Source organism: Bison bison, unplaced genomic scaffold, assembly GCF_000754665.1.
Source record: "Bison bison bison isolate TAMUID 2011002044 unplaced genomic scaffold, Bison_UMD1.0 scf7180017864197, whole genome shotgun sequence".
NCBI classification, from domain to species: domain Eukaryota; kingdom Metazoa; phylum Chordata; class Mammalia; order Artiodactyla; family Bovidae; genus Bison; species Bison bison.
The window spans coordinates 1,597,225-1,624,796 of NW_011494769.1; the positions used below are offsets into that span (position 1 = coordinate 1,597,225).

The 27,572-nt window shown below is 38.7% G+C and overlaps 1 protein-coding gene across 1 annotated transcript in view; it reads left to right on the forward strand.

Annotated features, from left to right (window-relative positions):
• The window catches only part of FMN1 (formin 1), a 340,200-nt gene that overhangs the window by 72,459 nt on the left and 240,169 nt on the right, over positions 1-27,572 (forward strand). Inside the window, exon 5 of the mRNA XM_010844210.1 lies at positions 27,111-27,541. Within this exon, the coding sequence (XP_010842512.1) occupies positions 27,111-27,541 (431 nt within the window). The remainder of the gene's footprint in view (positions 1-27,110; positions 27,542-27,572) is intronic.

A 27,572-nucleotide genomic window follows, 5' to 3' on the forward strand; every position in this document is an offset into this window, starting at 1 on the left:
CACAGTCCAACTCTCATATCCATACACGACCACAGGAAAAACCATAGCCTTGACTAGACGAACCTTTGTTGGCAAAGTAATGTCTCTGCTTTTGAATATGCTATCTAGGTTGGTCATAACTTTAATGGCAGTGGTAGATGACCGATAAATAACTATTTGTTCTGAGGATCAGCATATTTAGTACACTTTATGTCAGTGGCTGTTGATGTGTATTTTTTGGCAGTGAAGTTTTTTTATATAAACCATGTACCTATATAAAGGAAAAATATTCTGTAATTAATGTCATAATGTTCCCAAGAGCATCGCTTTTAACATTTTTGTGATTTAAGTGTGATGCTCTTATTTCCATTACTGCCTGTTAAGGAAAATATTGCTGCTGCCATGATTTTGAGAAAAAAATCTGATATGGGAAAACATCCCAGGACTTAGGGCTCCTTAAGTTTGTACTGTGAGATACTGCATTTCAAAAATTTTTATTGCCAAAAAATGAGAACTTATATGACTTTATATACATAGCTGTGGTTTTTACACTTTTTAATAATATTCAATACTCATTGAGCACCTTTCAAATATGAAATGTGCTAGAAATAAAACATTTGATAATAATAGCAGCTAACATGTATTGAGTATTACTATATGCCAGAAACTCCAGTTAGCACATACCCTGGCTTATTTAATACTTGCATGGATTATGTTCTCAGATGATTTACTGTTTAGTTAGAAAATAGAATTTATACCATGAAGGCTAGATAACAGGCAGTTTAAACTAAGTCCCTAATATTACCCAGATCCTGATGAATGGAAAGATTCTGTGAGTGTTTTCGTTTTAAAGTACCTCCTTTTAATGGAGCTTGCAAATTTCAGATATTAGATCTCAACTAAGAGAATGCTCAAGTTTCAGATGTTCTGATTATCTTAAATGCTTTTAAATGTTTTAGTTTAAATTTAGATGAAATATTTTTAAATGTTTTAGAGATTGTTTTTGACTGTCTCTAGAGGCTGCTGTGGGTGTCTCTGTAATACAGTTCTGCTTAGTTTCTGATAACAGTCTGTGTGACATGACCCCTATGTGTTTAAAATATATATAATACACATAATTTAAAGTGTTAATTGAGAAAACCGTTTTGTGGTCTTGTGGATTTGTGTGATCGGTAACCTGTGTACACTGTACAATTATTTTAGAAGTCATTCCCCAATTTCACCACTGGAGGTCAGCTTGACCCTTTTTCTGTTAAAGCTCCAGGTTTTTTGTTGATTATTGAAAGAGCTTTCCAGTTTAGAGCTTTGCCTTAAATACATGAATAACAATATCACTCTTAGTTTATTCACAGAACAGCTTCCACAAATATGTATGCATAGTTCTGTACTCATAGGCATATACGCATAGGTATGTATAGTTCTATACTGTGCATAAATGTTTAATGTAATTATAGAAGCAGTTTGTCATGTGTTTATGTCCATAAATATACATGCGTATACTATATGCCAAAAGACAAAAAGCCACCAGAAAACAATGCCTTTTGAAATGGATCATCCGTGCTTCCTCTAATAATGGGCTCAGCAAAAAGAAATTAGAGGCCTGTCACTATATCGAAGTAGGCTATGAGGTGTCAGGCACTGTACTAGGTGCTGGAGGAACCAGAACAGACATGGTCCCTACTTTCTTGTAGGGAAGCCTATAGTCCAGTTAGAGACAGATGTTGATAAAATAATCAGTTGATATAATATGATGGATGCTATTAGGAAAAATACAGTATGGGATGCTACAGTTAGGCTATAATTTAGATTTGAGGGGTCAGGGAAATATACTTTAAGGAAGTGGCATTTGAGCAGAGATCCAAAGGGTGAAGAGGAGTGTGGTTGGTTTGAGGGCTGTTGGGAGCTCAGTGTGACCACAGGGCAGTGAGTGACAAATAGCAGAGGCTTTGGGGGTGAAGCTCTGGAGTAGGATTTTTCAAACTTCTTAAGCTGCATCCTGGAATAAGAAATGAGTTTTATATCAAAATCCACATTACATGTTTGTGTGTGACTGTTTGTGTGTGAAATAGGAGTTCTATTAAACAGAAGTAATTTCATGTGATGTATTTTGGTATATTCAATACTCTTGTTTTAAAAATGCTGGTGATAAAGCATAAATTGATTTGTTATCCCGCTTGTGATCACAGACCACAGTTTGAAAACCCTAGCTGTGGCAGAGAGCAAGAGGCTGGATTCTGGAGGGGCCTTGTCCTTGTTGGTCTCTTTAAAGTTTTCCAGTTTCATCCTCAGTACAGTGGGAACCTACTAAGTTTGAGCAGAGAAGTGTGTGACACGAATAGATTTGTGTTTTCAAAAGACACCTCCTGAAGGCAGGAGCATGGGTGGGAGAAGTCACACTCTGACAAAAAGCATTGACTTTCTCCCAGTGCTGATTGATTGTTGCTTCTGCTGAAACAGGAACTACTAAAGCTACCACTGTTGCTTCTCTGTTTTGTACAGCTTGATTTTCTTTTCCTTGGCTACCTAGACCACTATTTGAACATAATGTGCTGTTCTTAGTCACTCAGTTGTGTCTGACTGTTTGTGACCCCATGGATTGTAGCCCACCAAACTCCTCTGTTCATGGGGATTCTCCAGGCAAGAATACTGGAGTGGGTTGCCCTGCCCTCCTCCAGGGAATCTTCCCAACCCAGGGATCAAACCAAGGTCTCCCACATTGCAGGCAAATTCTTTACCATCTGAGCCACCAGGGAAGCCCAAGAATACCAGAGTGGGTAGCCTGTCCTTCCTCCAGGGGATCTTCCCAACCCAGGGATCGAACCGGGGCCTCCTGCATTGCAGGTAAATTCTTTACGAGCTGAGCTACCAGGGAAGCTCCATTTGAACATAATAAGTACACAATAAATATTTTTTCAATGAATTAACTAATAGAGTGGGAGAAAGGTGCTGACACTCTATTACCCTTTTGAGCATGACATGAGAAAGCTCTTTCTCGGTATCTACATACTCTTCTGTCATCATAACTCAATATATGCATACAACCAGGACAATTACTTTTCTCAACAAGTCGGTGACAATTACTTATATAGTCTTTGGAAGCTGTTGTGGATTATCTGTATAATGTTCTGTTTATTAATACTGTATATAGCCTGACCCCTATCTGCTGCAAATAGCCATAATACACACATTTAAAGTTGTCTCACATAATTGAGAAGACATAGAACAAAGTGTTTTTCGTTGTTTTTTTTTCCAAATTTGAATGGGGCTTATAAGTTGAATCACAGGAAATTGTTGATACTTGGTCACTTTTGACTCTAAAACAGCAGTTTTGTGTGGCTTAATCCGGGTATGAGCATCAGAAGTCGTGGGGGTGAACGTGTGCTGAAGTGACATTCCTCTGGATGGGCTGTGGGCTGAGCTGCTCCCTGGGGTCAGCAGGGACTGAGAGACTGCACTGAAAACGTCCTAAGGCATTGCCTGAAGGATTTGTTGTTAGTTCCCAAAGGATAGTGCTCTGTATATTCTATGGCAGTTGTGTTTAAGTGAGACCTATTGTTGAGAAGTCTCATGACTCTAGTGCTCATATCACTTCCAGAATAATCTTGGTGAGCAATTTCCCAGCCTTCAAGCAATCCATGAAAAAAAAATTTTTGACAACTGTTTATCCAACTTAAATTAGTATTTCCTGGTCTAGTGAACAGGCTAAAGGTATCATGATTCTTCCTAAGTGAGCCCAAACTGATGTTTTACTCCCTAAAAAATGAATAATGCTGCCCCACCATTGATCATGTTGGCCTCCATAATGCAGGTCTTTGCAGAGTTATTTGTATTTTGGCTCCCTCATAGACCTTTCATAGAAAAACGTTCACCTCTAAAATTAGAGGTTATAAGAATATTATATTGTGGTGCAGACACATTCCAAGGCAAATGATTAGAAGATGAGGAAGGGAAGTGAGTTAAACATCTTAAGTTTAGTTATTGCATATCTTTTTCTTAAACAAATGTTTTGTTGACTATTATTTCCTTTACCTCTTCCACCGATACCAGTTTTTTGTTTTTTTTTTTTAGGTAAATGAAATTTTAGAACTAAGATATGATCTGTCACTCATTAATAAATAATCTGGAGGTTCTTTTGATTTTTTTAAAAATTCATTTTCAATTAGTCCTGCTGGAAATTTATGGATACTAAAATCTGATCATATTTTTCCTATTTTATACTTGTGATTCTCGACCCCATCATATTCTAACCCTCCTAGGTAATGAAAATCTGTAATTATTTTCATGCAGAAAAGGGTTTTTCGTTTTGACATTTTCAGCACATAAAATGACATTCATTCCAATGTTCATATATTCATAATACAGAATCATTTTTTTTCCTATGAAATTCCCACATCCTAGAGTAGTGTCTCAATTGTGAGGCTTGATTATTGCCAAAACAAATGGAAACTCCTTTGCTTTTGGTATAAAATAATGGTGGATGGGCCTAAAACTGAGGAGGGGAGAAAACAAGATTGCATTACAAATCTGGCAACATCAGCCACACTAGTAAAATCAAATCCAATGTTGTTTTATGACTGAATTTATGTGAGTGCCCAGGATCAAAGGGCTCGAATCCCACTGGACCACAAGGTCCATAGTTCATGGCAAAAACTCATCAAAAAGAGCATTTTAGTCGTTTAAGCTTTTCATTTTAATCAGCCACAGTCATAAAAGAGCCTTTAGGTGTCCAAAAACATTTTGCAAGATCAAGAGGTTGTTTTCTCGCTCGTAGAAGCAGCTTTCTTATTGGATCCATATAATGCCTGTGGCCTGAGCGTGTCAAAGGGCCACCGCCTCCACATTGTTTGCCCTTGTGGGATGGTTTCTTTTGGTTCTTCTAACTGTGTATTATGTGACAATAAATTACGGTGTCTGACGGAAGGACCATAAAATTTTCACACAATCTATCAAGCTATTTCAGCCATTTAAAATTTGGCCTCTGACAGCAAGCCAGGTACTTTGTAATGTTGAGACAAAAACAGAGTCTACTGCCGGCATCTTGACAAGTGTGTAGAGACAGCTCTGCACAGGAGAAAGAACACAAGGCTTGAGAGTCGGACCCAGTCTTTAAGTCTTAGCCTGGATATATTGTAGGGTCGTGGCTTTGGACAGTCCGCAAAATGGGGATGCTGCCTTCACCATGGTGATGCTCTGATTATATAGGGGAATGGTTGTGGAGTTCATCTCCTGTGGTAAGAACAGACATGCACTGGGCATCTATTATGTGGGGAATAATAGATGCAAGGAGCAGCCTTGCATTGTCAACAGGAGACCTGAGTAGGTAAAGGGAAGAGCCTGGCTGGAGAGCAGCAAAGGGATGAGAACATGTTCCTGAGAATGTGAGAGGGTGAAATCAGGGACCCAAGAGGCTAAATTAGCTCTAGGGGTAAAGGGGGAATTTCTTTTTCTTTCTCTCAGAATTTTATTTATTTTAAAAAATTGATTGGAGTATAGTTGCTTTACGATGTTTTGTTAGTTTCCGCTGGACAGCAGAGTGGCTCAACCGTATATATAGTACATATAGTGGCGGGAGGGGCACTTCTTTTAAGACAAGAGGAAAATACAGATTGAATGCCTTTGTCTCTAAACTATTAATGCCTCTATTTCTTTGCCTTTTTTTCCCCCTTTTTCTTTTTAAATTTTGGCCACTGTACCTAGGGAAAGAAACTGAGACCCCTGATATTTTTTCACGCAGTCCCTCCTCCCACCTTCTGTGTTACCCTCTACCATCCTTTCTGCACTTTCTCTCCTTCATTGTTCCCTTTTTGGCAGGTGCCTTCCCCCATTTGTAATAATGTACTCAGCTCTCCTCTACTTTAAAATCTCTTCACTGACTCCTACATCTTGGAGTTTCGCTCTGTCCTCCCGATGGCACAGTTCTCGAATACCGGTTACATGTCTCAGGTTCTCTGCCACTTGCCTTCTGCTGCCCGTACTGAAGAAGCTGAGACCACGGAGAAGTGATCATGGTCCTGGTCGCCTCTGGGTCTCCACTGGCCTTGATTCCAGTGTGTCAGTGCTGAAATCCTCAGTCTCTTCCCGAAACATGTAAGACACTGAATTCTCATTTTTCCCTCTTCCTCTGAATGTGTTTTCTTCATCTTCTTTGCTGCTGCCTTAGCTCTGTCTCTGCAGCAGTCCTAAATGTGATCCTCCAAGAGGTGGCCTTGAGTTTCCTGCCTTCCTGTATGCTGTGTTTAGAGATTTCATTAATTGCTGCAAGTTTATATCTATGTAAAGGCTTTTCAGACCTATTTTTCAGATTCAAGTGTTTACTCTAGTTCCAGCTCCAGGAAAGTTCTAGTTTTTGCTGGAAATCCTAGACTGGGAAAAGTCTTTAGTATAATTTTTCAAAGTCTCAGCATCAAAAATGTCAATAATCCCAGGGTTGAAAGGACTCATCTCCTTGTCCACTTCTGACCTCCCCCTACACAGTGTATTCAGTAAACACAACACAGAACAGTCTTTTCTTAGCTCAAGGTTCCACTGTTCTTAAAGTCCAGACTAGAAATCTTGGGTGCATCTTTGCAGCTCTTGCATCCTCAGCTTCTGCATCCAGTTGATTGCCAAATGATGCTGATTTTTATCTCCATGATCCCTTGACACCATGCCATCCTTGTCCTGATTCATCTTCAGTTCAGTTCAGTTCAGTCGTGTCCGACTCTTTGCGACCCTATGAATTGCAGCACACCAGGCCTCCCTGTCCATCGCCAACTCCCGGAGTTCACTCAGACTCACATCCATCGAGTCAGTGATGCCATCCAGCCGTCTCATCCTCTGTCGTCCCCTTCCCCCAATCCCTCCCAGCATCAAAGTCTTTTCCAATGAGTCAACTCTTCACATGAAGTAGCCAAAGTACTGGAGTTTCAGCTTTAGCATCATTCCTTCCAAAGAAATCCCAGGGCTGATCTCCTTCAGAATGGGCTGGGTGGATCTCCTTGCAGTCCAAGGGACTCTCAAGAGTCTTCTCCAACACCACAGTTCAAAAGCATCAATTCTTTGGCGCTCAGCTTTCTTCACAGTCCAACTCTCACCTCCATACATGACCACTGGAAAAACCATAGCCTTGACTAGACGGACCTTTGTTGGCAAAGTAATTTCTCTGCTTTTGAATATGCTATCTAGGTCGGTCATAAATTTCCTTCCAAGGAGTAAGCGTCTTTTAATTTCATGGCTGCAGTCACCATCTGCAGTGACTTTGGAGCCCAAAAATAAAATCTGACACTGTTTCCACTATTTCCCCATCTATTTCCCATGAAGTGATGGGACTGGATGCCATGATCTTTGTTTTCTGAATGTTGAGCTTTAAGCCAACTTTTTGACTCTCCTCTTTCACTTTCATCAAGAGGCTTTTGAGTTCCTCTTCACTTTCTGCCATAAGGGTGGTATCATCTGCATATCTGAGGTTATTGATATTTCTCCCGGAAATCTTGATTCCAGCTTGTGCTTCTTCCGGCCCAGCGTTTCTCATGATGTACTCTGCATAGAAGTTAAATAAACAGGGTGACAATATACAGCCTTGATGTACTCCTTTTTCCTATTTGGAACCAGTCTGTTGTTCCATGTCCAGTTCTAACTGTTGCTTCCTGACCTGCATGTAGGTTCCTCAAGAGGCAGGTCAGGTGGTCTGGTATTCCCATCTCTTTCAGAATTTTCCATAGTTTATTGTGATCCACACAGTCAAAGGCTTTGGCATAGTCAATAAAGCAGAAATAGATGTTTTTCTGGAACTCTTGCTTTTTCATCTTATCTTGCCTATATTCAGGCCGTATTATGAATTGCTTAGAGATTGTTGTTTCTCTCTTCTTTTTCAGTTGCTAAGTCATATCTGACTCTTTCGACCCCATGGACTGCAACACACCAGTCTTCCCTCTCCTTCACCATCTCTCAGAGTATGCTCAAACTCATATCCATTGTGCCGATGATGCCATCCAACCATCTCATCCTCTGTCACCCCTTCTCCTCCTTCCCTCAATCTTTCCCAGCATCACGGTCTTTTCTAATGAGTCGTTTCTTCCCATCAAGTGGCCGAAGTATTGGAGCTTCAGCATCAGTTCTTTCAATGAATATTCAGGACTGATTTCCTTTTGGTTTGATTGTAGTCCAAGGGACTTTCAAGAGTCTTCTCCAACACCACAATTTGAAAGCATCAATTTTCTCTCATACATACCTTTAATGGCTCACTTTTGCTAATTAGTTGAGTTCAAGTCCTTGGCATGATATTTAAGACTTTCTGAAGTCATATTCAGTCTTACAACTTTAGTTAGCTTGCTCTTCTACTCTCTCCTAATACTTTCCCATCACTCTGCCTTTTTCTTTCACTTTGATTGCTTACAAACTGCCCCACTACCTTCTCAATCCTTTGTGGCCCAGCAAGAGTTCTTGTGATACATGAAACTTTCATATCTCTGACTTCCAAAGGCTCCCTCTTTTGAAACCTTAGGCTTTTTATCTCAGACTTAGGCAATTGGCAGACTCTACTATTATAATCATGAAAGCAGAGGTTCTATCCCCTTCCCTCCAACCCCCAGTACCAAAGCCCATGATAGATAAAAACCTTCAATGAACAACAAACAGTTGAATCTCCCATCACAGTGACATATACATAAATGTGTAAATTAACCACTGGTTGATTTTCTTTCTCTGTAGTGGAAACTGGGTTTAAACCAAAGTGATTTTACAGGCAGTATTTTTCAGATTCAAAGACATAGGAGGACTCTAGTAGGAAAACTATGTTCCCACGAGGATTCTTAAAGATAGTTTCAAAAGTTTATGACTTTCTACTGGAAGAATGGTGTTTATTTCTCATCATCTTAAATGAACATTTAGCAGACATTGTATGTCTAGACAGGTTATGGTGATTGATCATTTGTAATAGTTTAAGTGAAAGCAAAAAGGACTCATTTGAATTTTTGGTAATTTGTAAAACCCTTTCCTTTTATAGATGAGTCTGAAAGCCTGAAAGATCTGATCTTTGAATCAAGCTTAATGCTTTTCAGCCTTTTCTTCCATAATGCCCTTAAGGGAAAAACATGCTCCCAACAGGACAAGGTTCCTTATACCAAGGAAGCTGATCACCCATTGAGACTCACCTTGTAGATACTACGTACTAACAGTAATAGAGCCCAAGCCCATGAAGGCAGCTGATAGACGCACCTTGACTGGAAGTCAGGTGTTTTCCCAATCTAGTGGCCCATCACTTAATCCATACACAGAGTGCTCTGCTAAAGGCAGAGCAAGTGTTAATTGAAATTTGTGATAGGCAGTATAAACATCATATATTCCACAATGATGTGTGGTATTAAGCATATGCTATTTGAGATTTAACATAGCTTGTTCAAAACCAAAATCTTTAGGCACATGAGCAAAATTAAACACAATTCTTTTAGAAATGTACAAATCAATTAGAGGTAAATAAGGCCACCTCTTCCAAATATTTTCATTCAATTTCAACTTTTTAAGTTGTTTGCTTTTTAAGTTCAGAAGGTTGTTTAATACTTTTTTCTCCTGTCTTCATTCCTTATCTCTGCAAGGGTAAGAGCTGCATTCAGGATTTATAAATAGGAACTTGAGAGAGAATTTTATTATTTTCGAATGAGATAGTCTAGTTTTGTGAGATATGGATCATTGTGTTCAGATGGACTCTGTTCTATTATAACTTGAACTCAAACGTTGGACTCCTACAGCATCACTCATTCTTTGCTCAGTAGCAACCTAATTACCAAAATAATACTGATGATGATGATGATAATGATAATAATAAAGGTTGAAACATAGAGGCTACCAGCTGTCAGAAATACCTCTTGGAGTGATTTTACATTTTTTTCTCTAAAACCTGCAACCATTCACCACCCATACCAAAGGAATTTTAAAAACACCATAACTGTGAATGGCAGTTTTAAGTGTTACTAGAGGGATTTTGCATGGCTAACTGCCCTCCTCCGCCCCTCAGCCCAGCTTTTAAAACCGATAACACCCAGAAGTAAAGTTAAGTATTTCCTCCTTTATGAGACCCCAATTTTTAGTACTGGTCTGTTAACTGTTTTCCTTATAGGTACATCGTGTTTGGATTTAATTCTACATTTTTAATCTTACCTATGCTGTTTTGATAGCAAAATCTGAAAAACATATGAGAGGAAAAAAATATAAAAAAGAAAATGATTCAAAAGAAAATAGGCATTTGCTTTTACATTTGGCAACTACAGTTGAGGTCAGAGTATGTTTAACAAAGTAAATTTGGACCAAGAAAAATGATCTTTGCGTCAATCTCTATAAAAATCAAAATTCCTTCCTTTCAAACACCTCAACCATTCTAATCCATTTCATATGTGTATTAATTTTATGTTCAAGGACATGCAATCACAAAACCTTCCATTGCTCTGAAGTGCAGTGAAGGAAAGGTGATGGCCCAACACTGAGACTCCTAGTAATCTAAATATTTAGAATGCAAGTATTTTGTTATTATTTAGAATGGATGACTGGTGTAGATACTTGAGCCGTTCATTTTTTCATGAAGGGTGCATGGCACAAAATTGGCACATGTAAGCTCTTGTAGCAGACAGATTCCATGAGACAGCAGCATGTTCATGAAATACTGCAGCAGGTATGTGGTCTGATACAGATGTTATATAGCTGGTCCTATATCATCATTAACCTTCATGTTTAGTTATTAACTTTGGAATGACATGTAGAAATTATGTATTCATTTTTAGGTAATAGTGCCCCTGTCTTTTCACACTTTAAATTGGAATAGCTGTAACATTTAACATGGAAAAATTCTTGGAGAGAAAAAATTATAGTCATCTATAAACCTGAGTTTATAGATGAGTGTCAAACTCAATTCAAAGTGACATTTAAACTTTGCGTAGAGTAGTTAAACATTTGTTTTGAAAACAATTCGTGAATTATGTTCCACGTTTGATCAGCTAGGAAATAAGACTACTGATTTAAAGCTGTATCTTCCAATTACTGGAAAAAACTGAAAATGTAATTCTTGTAACAATTATCCTTTCAAAAAGCACAAATTACAGAGATGAATATCAGTCAAAAGTAATATAGTTTAATCTAAGGGGGAGAATGCAGGAAGAAAACAAGAATGTGGTTTGTCTGTATTCCAGGAGAAAAGATTCAAGTCAAAATGAGATCTGATCCTTTCCAAGTTACTTTGTGTGCATCATACTTGAGTGTAATTTCACATGCATCTTGACGTTCCAAGTATCATTAAACATCTAGTAATCAGAACAAATGTTCTGCCAAATTCCATTTATTATCTTAACTGTTTAAGGCTTTGAGCACCCCAGATTTCTAAATATATAATTAAAATCCATATTAAAAAAATAAACCTAGATGGGGGATTTACATTTTTCCTAATTCATGTTTACACAAAGAAGAAATCTGTTTTTAAATATTACATCAGATCTTCGTGAGCTCAAATAAATCAGTGTGATACTTTGCCAAAACTTTCCAAAAATGATGAGTATTGATGCCTTGTGGTCAGGAAACTTCCCTTGCGGAGTTTTAGAATTCTCTAGTTACTCAAAATGAATGTTATTTTGGGTCTCTCTGCTTTTAGAGGTATGGAGCTTAGGTGCTACAGATGAACTTTATCACTTGTATGCTGTCAGTCCATCTACACCCTCAATTGCACATATTCCGAATGTAGAAAGCATAGTTCTAGAAATTTGAGCCTCTTTCTAGATGGGTCTGTGACTGGAGATGTTCTGTAAGTCTGACTGCTTATATAGTCATCCCTTCGTATCTGAGGGATTGGTTCTAGCACCCCTTCAAAATCACAAAATCCACAGATGCTCAAGTCCCTTATGCAAAATGGTACAGTACACTCAGCCCTCCATATATGGGCAGATACAGGGGATGACTATATAGAAACTCAAAAAAGAGGCCTAGCCATTATGAAGAACAAACTGGTCACCCACATTATTATTGGTGCTGTTTCAAGGTTCTTTTTTGTTGATCAAGGCATTTCTGTGGACCCAGTTCCAACCATTTTGGTGTGTGTCCCAGTCAAGGAAGATGAGAAAATAACTCATAATACGTGGATACACATGGAATAAAACATGTTTGTGGGCTCCTCAGTTATTCTGAAATGGAGATTTGTTTGGAACTATAAAAATCCTTTACTAGTAATAGGTATTCACAATGATAGTATTATGAATGCTTATGATGTAGAATGTTTGTTCTGACTCACTTTGGGTCAGTACATTTGTTAGCTCTCATCTAGGCCCTGTGTGTATTATAAGATAACTCAGTCTGGAGGTCCACTGAATGAAAGAAACTTACCAGGTCTGAATGGAGATACACCTGTGACACTGGATTTATGAGTGCTTATGAATTTCATGAGAGTTGTTGGAAAGAACGTGGTCTCCATCAGCTTTGCCCTTGTCAACGAGGACATCACTGAGGGTTTAATAGCAGTGGTTAAAGACATCAGAAGGTTTGTCATCATGTATGTCAATAGGCTTTATGTAGGTACTACTCAATAGCTCCTCCCCTTTGCCTTCTTTTTGATAGCTGAACATGGTAATCACAGGCACAATAGCTTTAAGGACTTCTGAGAATCAGTTGCATGTGTGCATGTGTGCCTGACTCTTTGTGACCCCACAGACTGTAGCCCGCCAGGCTCTTCTATCCATGAGATTTTCCTGGCAAGAATAGAGGAGTGGGTTACCATTTCCTCCTCCAGGAGATCTTCCTCACCCAGGAATCGAACCCACGTCTCCTTCATTACAGGCAGATTCTTCACCACTGAGCCACCGAGGAAGCCCTTGAGTCAGGGATCCTGAAAAAGGCATGCCTTTATTCATTCAACAGCTATCTGAGGCCCTACAGGCCAGGCTGTACTTATGGTTCTAGGAATGCACTGCTGAACAAGAGAGACAAAAATGTGAGCCCTCATAAAATTGACATACTTAGAGGATGGAATGGGGAAAGAAAGTAGGTAGAAAAATCACAAAGGTGGAAAGAGAACTATGGAGCGATATTGTCAGAGAAAGCAAGAGAGGCCATTTTTAAGTTCAGCTGCAAAGTCACAGAGGAACAATGAGGACAAATCCACTGAACTGGGTAACTTAGGAAGCCATCAGTAATTTTGCCAGCATTTTCAGTAAAATGGTGGCAACCTAATACACAAAGGTATTATAAAGATGCAAAGTAGCTAGCTGCACATGTTTTAGAACGATGTTTGTCAGTGAATATAATGGGAGATGTTTTTCTTCAGGAGGGGGGCAGAGTTAAGGCAATTATTCTGATTTTTGTTGGGGGGATTAGTTAGAGGTGAAAACAAAGGAGAACTTGAACACTTTTCAAGTAGGGGGTAAAAAGGCGAATGAGGTATTTATCAATGAGTATGTTTAAATTGCTTGAGAAAAATCTTGTCATAAATATCAATGTATCTTGTATATAAGTCATAGCCTGACTTTTATTGTATGATACAATGCTAATTTATTTTTCTGTGTATTTTCATGGTATATGGATTCCACTTAATGCAGTTTATTTAGAAGAAAGGTTGATTTTAACCACATTATATACACTCTGTCCTCTAAAGGTCATTTGAATGTAGATATATATTTACCCATGGGGAGCTGTATGGGTTATGTTAGTAGTTTCAAACTGACAGTATGCTGTAAATCTAACTAGTTGCTGTTAGTTCTATCCAGTGTCTTAAAACTCTACGTTGTTTTTCAGTCAGTGTATTTCTTAATTTGTTCCAAATATATTATTTAGTTTCTTTTATGTCCCATGAAAAATATATTAGGGAGAAAGACAGGTTATATCATCCTTATTTTACAGAATAGAAACCTGGAGGGTGATATTCAGCTTACAAACACTGATAGAATAAAAGGCCTCCTGTGTCTTGGAGACCCACTGGGTATAGGAAGAAACTGTTCTAATTGTACTGTGTAACAGACTGTTGATAGGTGGTTTCTCTGTAACTAAAGAGAAAAAAGAAAACCATCAGTCTATTGCTTAAAAGAAAATGAAAATCCAAGGCAATACTTTGATCCTTGCCTTAGAGACATAAAACTCTCATGGTAGCCTGGGAATAGATGTTAAGTACTTTTTTTCTTACATAAGTGAAAAACTTATAACCCTGTTTCCTTGGACGTGCTTATTAATAAACAACTATGAGGAAGTTGGACTCCTTATGAGTAATGAGATAGAAAGTAGGCTGTGCGAAAGCACCGAAGATGTGACATCACAGTGTTCAAGGCTCCGTAACATCCTGCCTTGGACTGTGAGCCGTCAATCATTCATTCTCCCCTGGCCATGTGCTCACAAGCTGCTGGTTTCGAATGCTGCTGAATGTGGCCATCTTGGATGACTGCCACTCACTCCCTCCTAAGCCTGACCTTGGGAGAGAAAGCTCTGGAAATTGGGCCATAGAAGTGAAAATTCTGTAGCATCAGTGAAAAAAAGTTAAACTTTTGTCTTAGGAAATTTGTACACTTGTGTCTTGTTAAGACCTAGGCAACTCTGGACATTTAGGGGACTCATTTCACTCTACTGTCTGTTGACATGTGTTTTCTTAAAAGAGAAAGATTTGGTTACAAACAAAATCTTGTTTGGAAGTCCCATTGATGAGTGGCATTTTATTTATAATGCATTTAGTTTGCAGTTTTAAGTCTATAGAAATGTGTGCATATGACTTGCCATAATGCCAGTCTTCAAGATGCTTTTTTCATTGAGCTAGAATTTTACATACAATAAAAATCACTCTTTAGTGATTTTTGACAAGGCATGCAGTCACATAACCAAACCACAATCAAAGCATAGAATATTCTCATTACCATAGAAAATGCCCCTGTGTCCTTTGGAAGACAGCTCGTCTTTTGAACTCAGAACCTTGTCCCCCTCTGCTGATATTTTTTCTGCCCTTACAGCTTTGACTTTCCCAGAATGTCAAATAAATGGAATCGTACAGTTTGTAGCCTTTTGAGTCCAGCTTCTAGCACTTAACCTAATACATTTGAGATTCATCTGTGTTGTTGGATCTTCCAGTGGTCCATTCCTTTTGTTTAGAATTTTTGGTTAGAATTCCTCTTTGTGCATTTGCCACAGTTTGTTGACCCTTGAGCAGCTGAGGAACATTTGAGTGGCTTTCAATTTGAGGTAATGCATTAGTCTGTGTTCTCCACAGAAATGGAACTAATAGGGTTTATATATATATATATATAGAGAGAGAGAGAGAGAGAGAGGAAGGGAGGGAGGGAGAGAGAGGGAGAGGGAGAGAGAGAGATGATAAGAAATTGGCTTACACAGTCATGAAGCCTGATAAGTCTCATGATCTGTAGGGTGAGTTGGCAGTCTGGAGACCCAGAAAAACCCAATGCTGATATTTCAGACCTCAGGCAAGAAAATTAGCTGATGCCTCACTCTAAAGGTATTTAGGCTGGAGAAATTTTTTCTTAATAACATCAGCTTTATATTCATTCAAGTTTTTAACTGATTGGATAAAAGAGAAGTCACTCAATCTTGTCCAACTCTTTGCTACCCTATGGACTGTAGCCTACCAGGCTCCATGGCATTTTCCAGGCAAGAGTACTGGATTGGATAAAACCTACCTGCATTAAGGAGAGCAGATTTCTCAAGCTACTGATTCAATTGTTAATCTCATCTCAAAACACCCTCACAGAGGCACCTAGAATAATATTTGGCCAAATATCACCCCATGGCCTAGTAAAATTAACCATCACAGGCAAGTAAACATAAAGCTGTTAAAATATTTGCATACGGATTTTCATGTTAACATACATTTCTATTTCACTTGGGCAAATAGCAGTGAGATTATTGGGTGATATGGAAAGTGTGTATCTAACTTTCCAAGAAACAGTTCTCCAAAGTAGCTATACCATTTTACATTCCTGTTTGCAAACTGAGAGTTCCAGTTGCTCCACATGCTCCCCATTACTTGGTGTTATCAGATGGGCCAGGTTACCTCTTGCTCTCTCTCTTCCTCCCTCCCTTCCAGTAAGTATGCAGTGGTATCTCGTGGTTTAATATGCATTTCCCTAATGACTAACATATTGGGCATCTTTTTATGTGTTTATATATCATCCATGTATCATCTTCATGAACTGTCCCTCATATCTTTTACCCATTTTGGGAAGGGAGGTGTTTTCTTATTTTCATTGTAGTGGAGTTCTGTGTTCTGGGTACAAATCTTTTGTCAAGATACATATTTTACAGCTATTTTCTGCAAAAATTTGAGCACAAATGTAAATTTAGGGATTTTCAATGTCGACTCTTATTTATTTATTTATTTTTTTTTTTAACAAGTGTGTTATTTATTTATTTTTACTTTACAATATTGGTTTTGTCATATATCAACATGAATCCGCGACGAGTGTACACGTGTTTAGCCACAGCACCGAGTTACTTTCTATGTTTTATTTTACTAACAAAATCTCAAAAACCACATTTTACAAAATATATAGTTAAAAATGGAAGCAGTTTTTGGAAAAAATTCCCTTACTATCCTAGGGTTGTATTCAATTAAAATAATCCCTAAGATTGAAACATGAATTGTAGGAAATTTTTACTTTACAATTGAACCAGTTAACAATTAAGAACTGTTGGAATTCGTTTTAATCATAAACATCACTCTGTCAGAAAGCCCCAAGTATAAAATTAAATGCTAAAGTCATCTGTTACTCTGCCCATTCATGTGCTTGTCATTGAACAATGGACTATTTTGCCAAAATAGGGTCCTGCACGGAGCAGACTAGCCTGAGCCCTGGCCACGCACAGTGGCATATGATGCATGTGTGCCGTAGAATATACTTACACGTGTGTGTGTGTGTGTGTGTGTGTGCTTAGTCTTGTCCAACTCTTTGCAACCTCATGGACTGTAGCCCACCAGCTCCTCTGTCCATGGGATTCTCTAGGCAAAAATACTGGAGTAGGTAGCCATTTGCTTCTTGTATGTGTACAAACCTGAATTTAAAACAAGGGAGGAAGAAAGGAAAGGAGAGAGACCAGTACAAAGTTATTACTTTCCTGATCAGTGAAACATTTTCAGATCATCTGAATAGATTCAGAAAGATGTCAGAGAAAACTTTGTATTTCAAAGGCTCTAAAAAACAAGCAAACCAAAATCTAAGTACTTTAGGACTTAGTGTGCTGGTGGTATCCACATATGTAGGTTTTGGTGTAATTATATGTATTTTTAAAATCCATTGTTTTTAACGTTATTTTAAAATATCCTTTTTAAATTAAAAAAAACAGCCCCCTCCCTCCCCGCCAAACAACAACTGTTTGCAGAACTGCTGAAATACCTCCATGGATCCCTAGAAACCTGGTTGGTAAGCTGCTGATCTTTTTCTGACCTGTTTGTTTTACAAATGAAGAAGATGGCCAGAGATAAGCAAATTTAAAGTCAGACAACAGTCCTATGCTAAACTAAATCCAGTCATTTTGATTACTATTTTAGTGTTGTTGTTTTTTTCCCCCCGCCCCATTAACTTGACCTGGCCTTTCCAATTGGAGCAGAAAATATTTCTCCTTGGGTTCATTACTTAGAGAAATGAAGATTATACTCAATTTGGTGAGCCCTTTTCTGGCATCTCAACTTATGTCTTGTATAATGAGTACGTCTCTTGGCTGGGGTGAGCAATATTTGGAAATTTAAGCCATTTCCCTTCCTAGCTTCCTCCAAAGGAGGCGTCCTAGGCCAGAGCCCAGATCTTAATAAAAAACACGTAAACCATCTTGTTTGTTTTCCCTGTCGATTAGTCTATAATTTAAAACCCATTCAATGGCAGATTTATCAAGTGACTATTCCCCGGGAAGACTGGAAGTGGCCAGGAGAAGGTGATTGTGGCCTAGGCACACATCATCGGTCATTTGTTCAAATATTAAGGTGGGAAGCCAAATACCTCCTTACTTACTCATGAAAATACATTCAGGGAGTGGGCCCTGAAGTGACTCTTTACTGGATAATAAAAGCAACACAAAGAACCGGGAATATCTTTGCCGGACAAACTGGCCTCTGTGGTCATTGGTTTTCTTCAGTTATCAATGAAAACGTCATGTTTGAATAAGAGTGTAAAATCCACACCAGCTCAGCTTTCCTGAAAATTAAAAACAACTCAAACAAATACCTTTTCTCAGCTGGAATTTGAGCCTCTCAAAGTCTGACTTGTTTCTGTATATATACATTTGCAAGATTGAGTGCATTGTAGATGCTCATTAAATCTAGATTGAAAGTTAGATGGTAGAGAGACCAGAGTCTCATCTCATTTGCTATAGTGAAGACTTGTTCAGTCTCTCTGGTTCATACAACATCACTACGAAAAGTAAGCCTACAAATAGGAAATTTATTACAATCACTCCCCTGAACTTCTTCTTGCTAGCAGAAAGCTTTCTATTCCATTGGTAAAAGATGTGGAGACTATTTTTCCAATAAGTAATCCTACAGTCTTAAGCATAAATTTCACTTCTAATGCCAGAAAGAACTCAGCAACTTAGCCCCTTCTTGCTCCTACTTGATAATGCTATTTAAATGACATTTTTTTCATTTCCCCCCCTTTTCAATTAAAACAAGAAAAAGACAAAGTTGAGAATATGTGAAGCAAACCTAATTGAGGAACCTACTTCACAGTTACTTACCAAAATGATACTGGTGGACAGATGGGCACTGGCCATAGGGTAACGACTCCTCATAGACAATGAGTGAATTGAGAAAGAAACAGTATGTGATTGCTGTGATTACTTGAAGAACCTCAATTTGTCATAGTATTAAGGACCAGGGTTTAGCATCTGTTGCTTCTAAATGCATATGTATTCTGGAATATGTCATACATACCTTATTGAGCTACATGTAGCTTCATTAGTGACAATAATAACACAACATAAAACTCCCAAGTCCTCTTTCCTGGTCGAGAAGGAATTAGTATGTTGGTTCTTTGCCTAAAAATATGCAGTCTTGGATTTGCTTATTAGATTTCAAATTATTTTTTAGAGGAAAAAACCTTGAAAGTCATTTCCATGGATGTCCAAAGGTATACCCGTTCTGTGACTTACACTAATTTAGTGATATTAATAACTTAGAAAGAAAACATTATTAGAATCCCCCATGAGTCATGACTTTATTTCTTCTGTTTCACTAGAACACTCTAGCTACAGTGAGGTTTTATCTTGTTTCCCAGGTAGGAACTTGAGTACAGATTTCAAAGATTTATCTGTTTGACTTCCTGTTTCCTTGGATGACTGTCCATAATTTTATTTGCTTATTTTCAGAGTATATTTCAGAATCCTGTCTGGAATAGCTATCACATTTCAGAAGTAATGCCCAACTTTATCTGAACTGCAGGCTGAACCACTGGTATGGTTTCAGAGCTGTACTGAGTCTGCTTGACCTCCCGTGTTGATTTGCATTCATGAGAGCTGGGACTCTTTCTTTGTATGGCTTAGATGATACTGTGCTTTGCCTGTTTATACAGCTTTCATGAGCAGGACTGTCTGTATTGTGGAAAGTTGAAGAGAAAGAGATAGGGTGAAGTTGTGGCTGTGGAAATGGCTACTATCTTAGAACTTGCCTGAAGTGATGCAGTTTCATTGTGCTTCTGTGCAGTCCCTTGGAATTGCTTCCCCTAACCTGGAAGAATGTAGAATTTCCAAGAGTCCCTGGGAAAAATTGACTTAGATTGTATAGCAGATAACCTGAATTTTTAATGGCCCCTGGCAGCACCACTGGGAGAGGATGTTCATAACAACAAAATGTTAATGGGTGATTTTTGCACGGTGCTCAGTACCACCATGATGTCTTTCATCAGTAGGCACTTTTCCAATTCTTTCTGACAGACATATTTGCGGGGGCCAGGCAAGCAAAGTCTCCCTCTGTTGTTTGGGTTTCAGGACAGTGTGCTCCTTTGATGATATCTCTGAGCAGTGGTAATGTGGAGGATATTTTTTTAAAAATGAGAATTTGGTAGGGGAAGGGAGGACCAGGCCATGGGGAGACTGCAGGAGTTGCCTGGAGCCCAATTCCTAATCAGATTAGAATGACAAATACTGTTGGATTCTACTGCATAGTTCACTATACTTATGGGAATAACCGTTAAGCTTATTGTGAAGAGAATGCTTATTGACCCTAAGTATTTTGAATTGTTAAAATTAAGTAGTATCAATATTAATTTTTAGACCCACACTTAAAAAAATCTAGAGGTTTTATTTGAATTTTCTAGGTAATAACAACAATGAAATCTCATAGTTTATGTTGTGCTTGTTTTAGTCACTCAGTTGTGTCCAACTTTTTTGCAGACCCATGGACTGTATCCCACTAGGCTCCTCTGTCCTTGGAATTCTCCAGGCAAGAGTACTGAGTGTGTTGCTATTTCTTTCTCCAGGGGATCTTCCCAACCCAGGGATCAAACCCTAGTCTCCCACATTGCAGACAGATTCTTTACTGTCTTAGCCACCAGGGAAGGAAGGGGACCACATGTCTCTGTTTTTACATTTCCTTAGGCTTTTGAGTCTAGTTGGTTGGGTAATACAGAGGTACAAGGAAGTCTTAATATTTAAAGCTAAAGAAATAATTCAATTCAATAAGCATTTAAGGATCACTAGCCAAGTAGTGCGCAGTGTTCTGAAAGTTCAAGCATGAATAAGGCATGGTCCCCAACTGCCTGGAGCTTTTAGATTTGCAAAGAAGATAAACCTAAGTGACTGTAATGTGATGTGAACCTAGGAAGTTCTTTGGCAACAGAGTCAAAGGAAAACTTTTGTCAGGAAGAATCAAGAATAGTTGAAGCCAGAAGGTTCAGTTGCAATGGAGTGAGTTTTCCTTCAGGGCTTTCACTAGGCAAAAATGGAGAGAAAGGGTGTTTCACAGAGAGGAAGCAGCATGTGCAAAAGCATAAAGATGTGGGAGTTGATGGGATGTTTGAATCTGTACTGGTGCACCATAGGGAAACTATAAAGAAATATCTGCAAAAGTAAGCAGAGGGCAGGTTTTAAAGAGCCATGAGTGTCATGGAAAGAATTTAGGCTTATCTGCTGCATGAAATAACTATTCTCAATATGGGTAATGAAGGGATAGTCTCTTTATGGGGATATATCAGAATTACCAAGGGCCTTTTTCAAGTAACACATATTCCTTTGGAGATTCTTCAATGACCCAAGTTCAAAGTCATTGCCAAAAAAATTCCACCAATATTGTAATGCCATACTATCTCAGCTATATTTGGAGCAGAATAAAGATTTAGAATAGTTATTTCTGGTTTCAGCTCTGGCTGCCCAGGAACCCTTTGGGGGAGCTTTAAGGACATCTGTGTAACAGCACCATCTCAGATCAATTGAATGATTATCTTTTGAGATGGCCCCATCAGAATTTTTTACAAAGCTCTCTAGATATTTCTAATGGGTAGCATCCTGAGAACCATTACCTTAAACAGATAAAAAGTATCAATCAAGGAAAAGGGTGATTGGAACAGTGTTTTAATTGGGATTGCTCTCTTAAAGACTGTGAATTTGCATCTTGCTTAGAAGAAAATGGATATAGACTAATAGACTATGGCAGGTGGGAAGAGAATGTGATTGAAAATGAAAGTAATAGAAGCAATCAAGTTAAAAATAATGGAAGATAGATAAAAATTCAGGTGCAATTTGGAGATAAAACTTAGGGGAGATTGGAAAGATGTCAAAACTTAGACCTGCCTCCTTTCAAATGATGTTAGGGTAAATGCAGAAAAACAACAGACTTTTAGCAGAGAAGGTTGGGGAAAGGGAAACTTGTAATGCTTCCTGTGTCCTAAAGAACATTTATTTTAAAATAATTGGAAGGTTTGCAGTCATTTTGTCTACCGTGTACAAACAGCACATTCAGTGCAAAAGTAAAGGAGAGTCAGTAGGGTTTAAAAGCGTTATGTTCCCTTGATCCATCCTTATCTGTAATTTTGACTGTGAGGGTCTGGACTTGACATTTCATAAAGATATTCAGGGTCATGCCTGGGAGTACATGATTATTCAACAGAAAATTCTACTCTGTGTATTTGATTCATCAAATCATTAACAGTCCTTCTAGCTATGGCTGTAGATAAAGGACGGGAAACAGTATATGATTTCCAGGTACAAAGTAAAAGTGGCACAGAAAGTAGAGTGAAAAAGTGTTAAAAGATACTTTTCCCGAAGGCTTGATTTATAATACGCACAGATTTGAGATGCCTATTTGTAATAGTGCTTGCGTGCTCATTCGTGCCCAATGCTTCATGACCTCATACTATAGTCTGCCAGGCTCCTTTGTCTATAGAATTTTCTAAGTAAGAATACTGAGTGGATTTTCATTTCCTGCTCCAAGGGATCTTCCTGACCCAGGGATCAAATCCGCATCTTTTGCATCTCCTGCATTGGCAGGCACCACCTGAAAAGCCCCATTTGTAATAGAGCCAATAACAATTTGAACTAATTGATAGGATATGTATTACTGAATGCAAGTTTCTGTGCCCAGCACACAGTGAGGCCAGACATGTTTAGATCAAAGGTTTAATGCAGGACCATGCAAGGAGACAGGCAGCTCATGCCCCCAAAGCCCCGGATTCTCCAAAGGGTTTCAGCAAAGCACTTTTATAGGCAAGGTGAGGGATGGGCATGATCAGTTGTTAGGTGGAATGTTCCTGTAAACCTCCAACAAGACATGTTATTCTTTGTTACTGCAAGTTTTTTTCTGTTTATGAATGGACTCTTGAAGGTCAGATCCCTGAGAATAAGCTGTCCTATATATTTCGGACTATAGACAACATTCTTTTATAAAAGGTACAGAGCCAGCATGACTAAGCACAGGCAAAAAGGACACAGGTTAAAGCAAAAGGAACAGATCTAATATGGAGTCAGATTTGTTCCTCCCTATTACATATGGAGGGGCTTCTCTGGTGGCTCAGTGGTAAAGAATCCACCTGCTATGCAGGAGACATGAGTTTGATTCCTGGGTTGGGAAGATCCCTGGAGAAGTAAAAAGCAACTCACTCCAGTATTCTTGCCTGGGAAATCCCATGGATAGAGGAGCTACAGTCCATGGGGTAGCAAAGAGTAGGACACAACTGAGTGACTAAAGACGATTACATATGGACAGATAGAGAACGAATAAGGTGCTTATTACTTTAATCACTTTGAATTACTATGTCATGTTGAGCTTCTGCACGAGAAATTGAAATGATCAAAACGAGTTGTGAAATAGGGAAGAGCAAAGGTAACTGGTTTCTTTATTTGGGCTATTAGAGCATATTGATATGGAGTACATGGAAATTTCATGGTTATTCTTTATGTTAGTAAGTACAGTTTGTGAGGAAGCCACCATGGAATCTGTGTTTGATAATCTGTCCCCTTACCTTGGGTGTTTGCAGCAGACAGAAGAGGTGTTAAGAGAGGACAGTATTTACAAAGGCCAGGTGCATGAGTATGGTCCTGGGAGAGAGAGAAGTTATATAGAACTAGAATCTAGGGCATATTTGGAGAAGAGGCAGGAGCCAAGAGTGGACAAAATGGGCAAACACAGAAGAGTTTTCAATGTGGCCATGTTAAACAAATTTAATGTTAGCTTATAAGTAATGGCCAGTTGTTGAAGGGATTTTAAGGAATAAAGATATGAATTTTAAAAATGAATGTGTCTAAACCAGTATCAGGAATATTATTGAGATGACTCTTGTCACTGTCCAGGTAACTAAGACCCAATGAAGAGTTGAGGCATTGGGGGTAGAAGGTAAGGAATGAATCAGAGAAGTTAATGAAACTCATCGATAATCTGTTAGGAATGAGAGAGAACAAAGAATCTATCATGATATCCAGGTTTATGAAAGAGATCATTGGGAGGATGTTGATGCTACTAATTGCAAAGAAGAATTTCAGAGGACGAAGAGACTGAGCTTTGACATCATGACTTCATTTTCAGACATACTGACTCTGCGGTGGCTGATTAAAAATATTCAGGTAGACCAGTTTCAGAGGATAGTTGGAATTATGGTTTTAAGATACCAGTTTGGAAGTTGCGATAGAGTCAATGACTGTCATTTACCTCATGAGTATGCAGGATGACCAACAGAGATTGTGTAGTGTGAGAAAGGTAAAATGGGAAGGAGCATGCCTGGGGAACAACATTTAAGGGATGAATGGAGGGAGAGGAGTCCACTGATTGACTGGAGAGAGCCAAGAAATAGGAAGAAAATAGGGGTGGGTGGAGAATTTTGATGATCAGGGAAATAGAGAGAAATTCAAGGCAAAGCAGCAGTCAACTTTAACAGTGCAGTCGAGAGGGCAAAATCACTGAAAGATGCTGATCAAATGTAACACTCAAATCATGGAGTTTCAGTAATATAGTGGGGCTAGCATCAAGGTGTCATTGGTTGAAAGAAGCATGGATAAGAAAATAGATAAAGCAAGAGCTGTGTGTTTTCTTAAAAAAAAAAAAAAAAACTCTGAAGAAAAAGAGGGAGGGTGAGAAAAGAAAGAGCAACAGCTAGAAGAGATTAAAGGAGGATTTTTGTATCTATTTTTTGCTTTAGAAGGATAGAGCAAGGTGCTGGAAAACGTGCTGAGAGCTGAAAGCAAGATGACATGGCCCCTGGCCTCCGTGATCTGTCAGGCAGCAAAGAGACAAAACAATACCATTGTATTATTACTACCATAAGTAGTAACACCACTGGTAGTAATACCATTAATAGTACCATTGTAGCAAACTTCTATATTTCCTCTGGTGTTCCAGACACTCCTCTCTGGTTTTACATATATTCACTCATGTACTTCTCATAACCTTGTGAGGTTCTGTTATTACCCCCAATGTCTGTATGAGAAAAATGATATTCAGAGAGGTTAAGGAGCCTAGCCAATTTGGAGGAGCCTACCCACTACACTAAGCAGATGAATTACAGAGCCATCAAAATGGTCTGTATAGATGTGTTCACCAGATTCAGCCAACTTAAAAGATCATTGGTTGAGAGGTGGGAAATGGGAGAGGTGGGGACCTTTGGGTAGATATCATCCAGTTGTGTGAGAGAAGAAAGTTTCCTTTTGGAGCTTGTCTTTGTAACTCTTTCATATTATTAAGAAGGTGAAGATTGTGTAAAAGTATTGGCTCATCAACATTATCTGACTGTTGGGACTTCCCTGGTGGTCTAGTGGCTAAGACTCTGCTCTCCCAATGAAGGGGGCCTGGGTTCAATCCCTGGTCAGGAAACTAGATCCCACATACCACAGCTAAGAGTTCATGTGCTACAACTAAAGATCCTACATGCTACAGCTAAGACCGGTGCAGCCAAATAAATAATAAATGAATATTATCTGACTGTTCACCTTCTTAGGTGAACAAGTTAGGAACAACATTCAACATTTAGTTTGCTATGGCAGAACTAAAGTAGGCACTAAAATGAAATTTAAATATTGGTGATAATTTAGGATGGTAATCAGGGCTGAAATATGGGTGGAGGTAGGCGGGAGAGGGAGATGGAGATGGGTAGGATGTCCGAACAAAGATGATCTTGATCACATAGTTGAATGAAGCGTGAAGTTCCTTTCAGATAGTAGAACTCATGAAAGATTGGATGGACTTTTGTATTTGTATTTGTATTTTTGTTTTTGTATTTGTAGTACATCGTTCCTCCTGACTGCTGAAGCTTTCCTCGTTTTATGCCTATGACTCCACGAAGATGGCATTGTTTGGAAATTTTTAAGAATGATTAGAAATCTATTCATCTCCTTCCTCTAATATTATCCTTAGCAACAGTAGCGCTTACTCAGAACTAATGTTCCAAACAATGCCACCTTTTCTTGTGTCATGACCTTGACAGACTAGGCCATTGAAAATATTTCTTCACCTTTTTAATGTAAGATATAACTGTACTTTTATATCCTTTGGTGTTCTAGATATTTGTGGACTACGTCTTATAAGCCATAATGAAGGCTCTTGGGACAGTGACTGAATATAACTATTACAGTGGTTTTTATCCATCCATCTCATCAGTACCATGTATTTGCTGTTCTAGCTGCTGCTAAGTCGCTTCAGTCGTGCCCGACTCTGTGCGACCCCATAGACGGCAGCCCACCAGGCTCCCCCGTCCCTGGGATTCTCCAGGCAAGAACACTGGAGTGGGTTGCCATTTCCTTCTCTAGCTGCTGGGGTACACAGATAAAGACACAGATACTGGCCCTGATTTCTTCTTTTGGAGTTTTCTGTCTGATTGGGGAAGAAAGAAGTTAAATAGGTTCACCAGAAATACTTAATTACTATTAAATTGAATTTTAGAAAAACTAATAAACTTGTAAATGATTGCATCCCAGTTAACTGTAAACGGCTAAATAATTTCGAATGCTGGGAAATGGACTAGTTAAGAACCAAGAGTATGCTAGTTTGTGCTGGTAAGTGAAAAGTAATGGATTCAAGGCATTGACATAACTGAAAAGATAAGCATTAAAAAGACAGGTATCCTATAAAATACTTTAAAATATAGAGTATCTTAATAGGTTCATTTTCTTTGCACTTAAATTGTTTTTTTTTTTAATTACTATATTATGGATGATTATAAACAGACACAAATACTGATCATGGGCAGCTTTGATAAGGAAACTTTAAAAAAAAAAAAAAAGAGCACATGTATCATAACTTCCTCCTGAGTTTTTTCTTTCTGCTGTGTTGTTTTGGAAACTCCAGAGGGGAGACATTCTATGGATGACCGTGAGAGTATCAGCTCCTAGCCAAAAGGATCTCCAGACCTTTTTTGTTCTTTTTCTCAAACCAAAAGTAATGAAAGGTATATTCAGTCATGTTCAAATCTTTATTAAAAGTTTTCTTTTGCATTTGATATTAAAACCAGTAGAAGTTCTTAGATGACTGTTTTACTTTTATCCTTAATCCATGGTTATTGTTGCCTGTGAGCTCAGATTGGATGAAATTATGTTTTTACTCCAGCTATTTAAATCCTGGGAAAATTCATAAGGTGAAATTTACACTCATTCTCAGAAGAATGAGTCTTGTCTTTCCATATCTGTGCGGCCTTATGCTTTGGTGGTATGGGGATGCTATTCAATATTTTATTTCTGATCACTGATCTTTTATAAATTTTTTGCTTCCTTTCCCATTGATATCTCTACAGGCTCAGTTTGAACTTCAAGCCTTTCACATCCGGGGTGAGCATGCAGCAATAACAGCAAGACTAGAAGAAACCATTGAGAATCTCAAACACGAGATAGAACACCGATGGCAAGGAGGATGCGAAGAGATGAGAGATGTATGTGTCTCCACGGATGATGACTGCCCTCCAAAGACTTTCAGAAATGTGTGCATCCAGACAGACAGAGAGACTTTCCTCAAACCCTGCGAAGGTGAAGGCAAGACAACCAGAAGTAACCAAATAATACCTAAAAAGCTGAACATCTCCTCTTTAAGCCAACTCTCTCCCCCAAATGACAACAAAGACACCTGTGTACCACCTGCGGAAGGCAGCTCACTGAATCAGCAGAAAACAACTCCTTCCCCTCCCCCTCCTCCTCCTGCCCCACCACTACCAGCACCCATCCCTCCCCCGCCCCCCCTCCAACCTGGACTTGGACCTTTG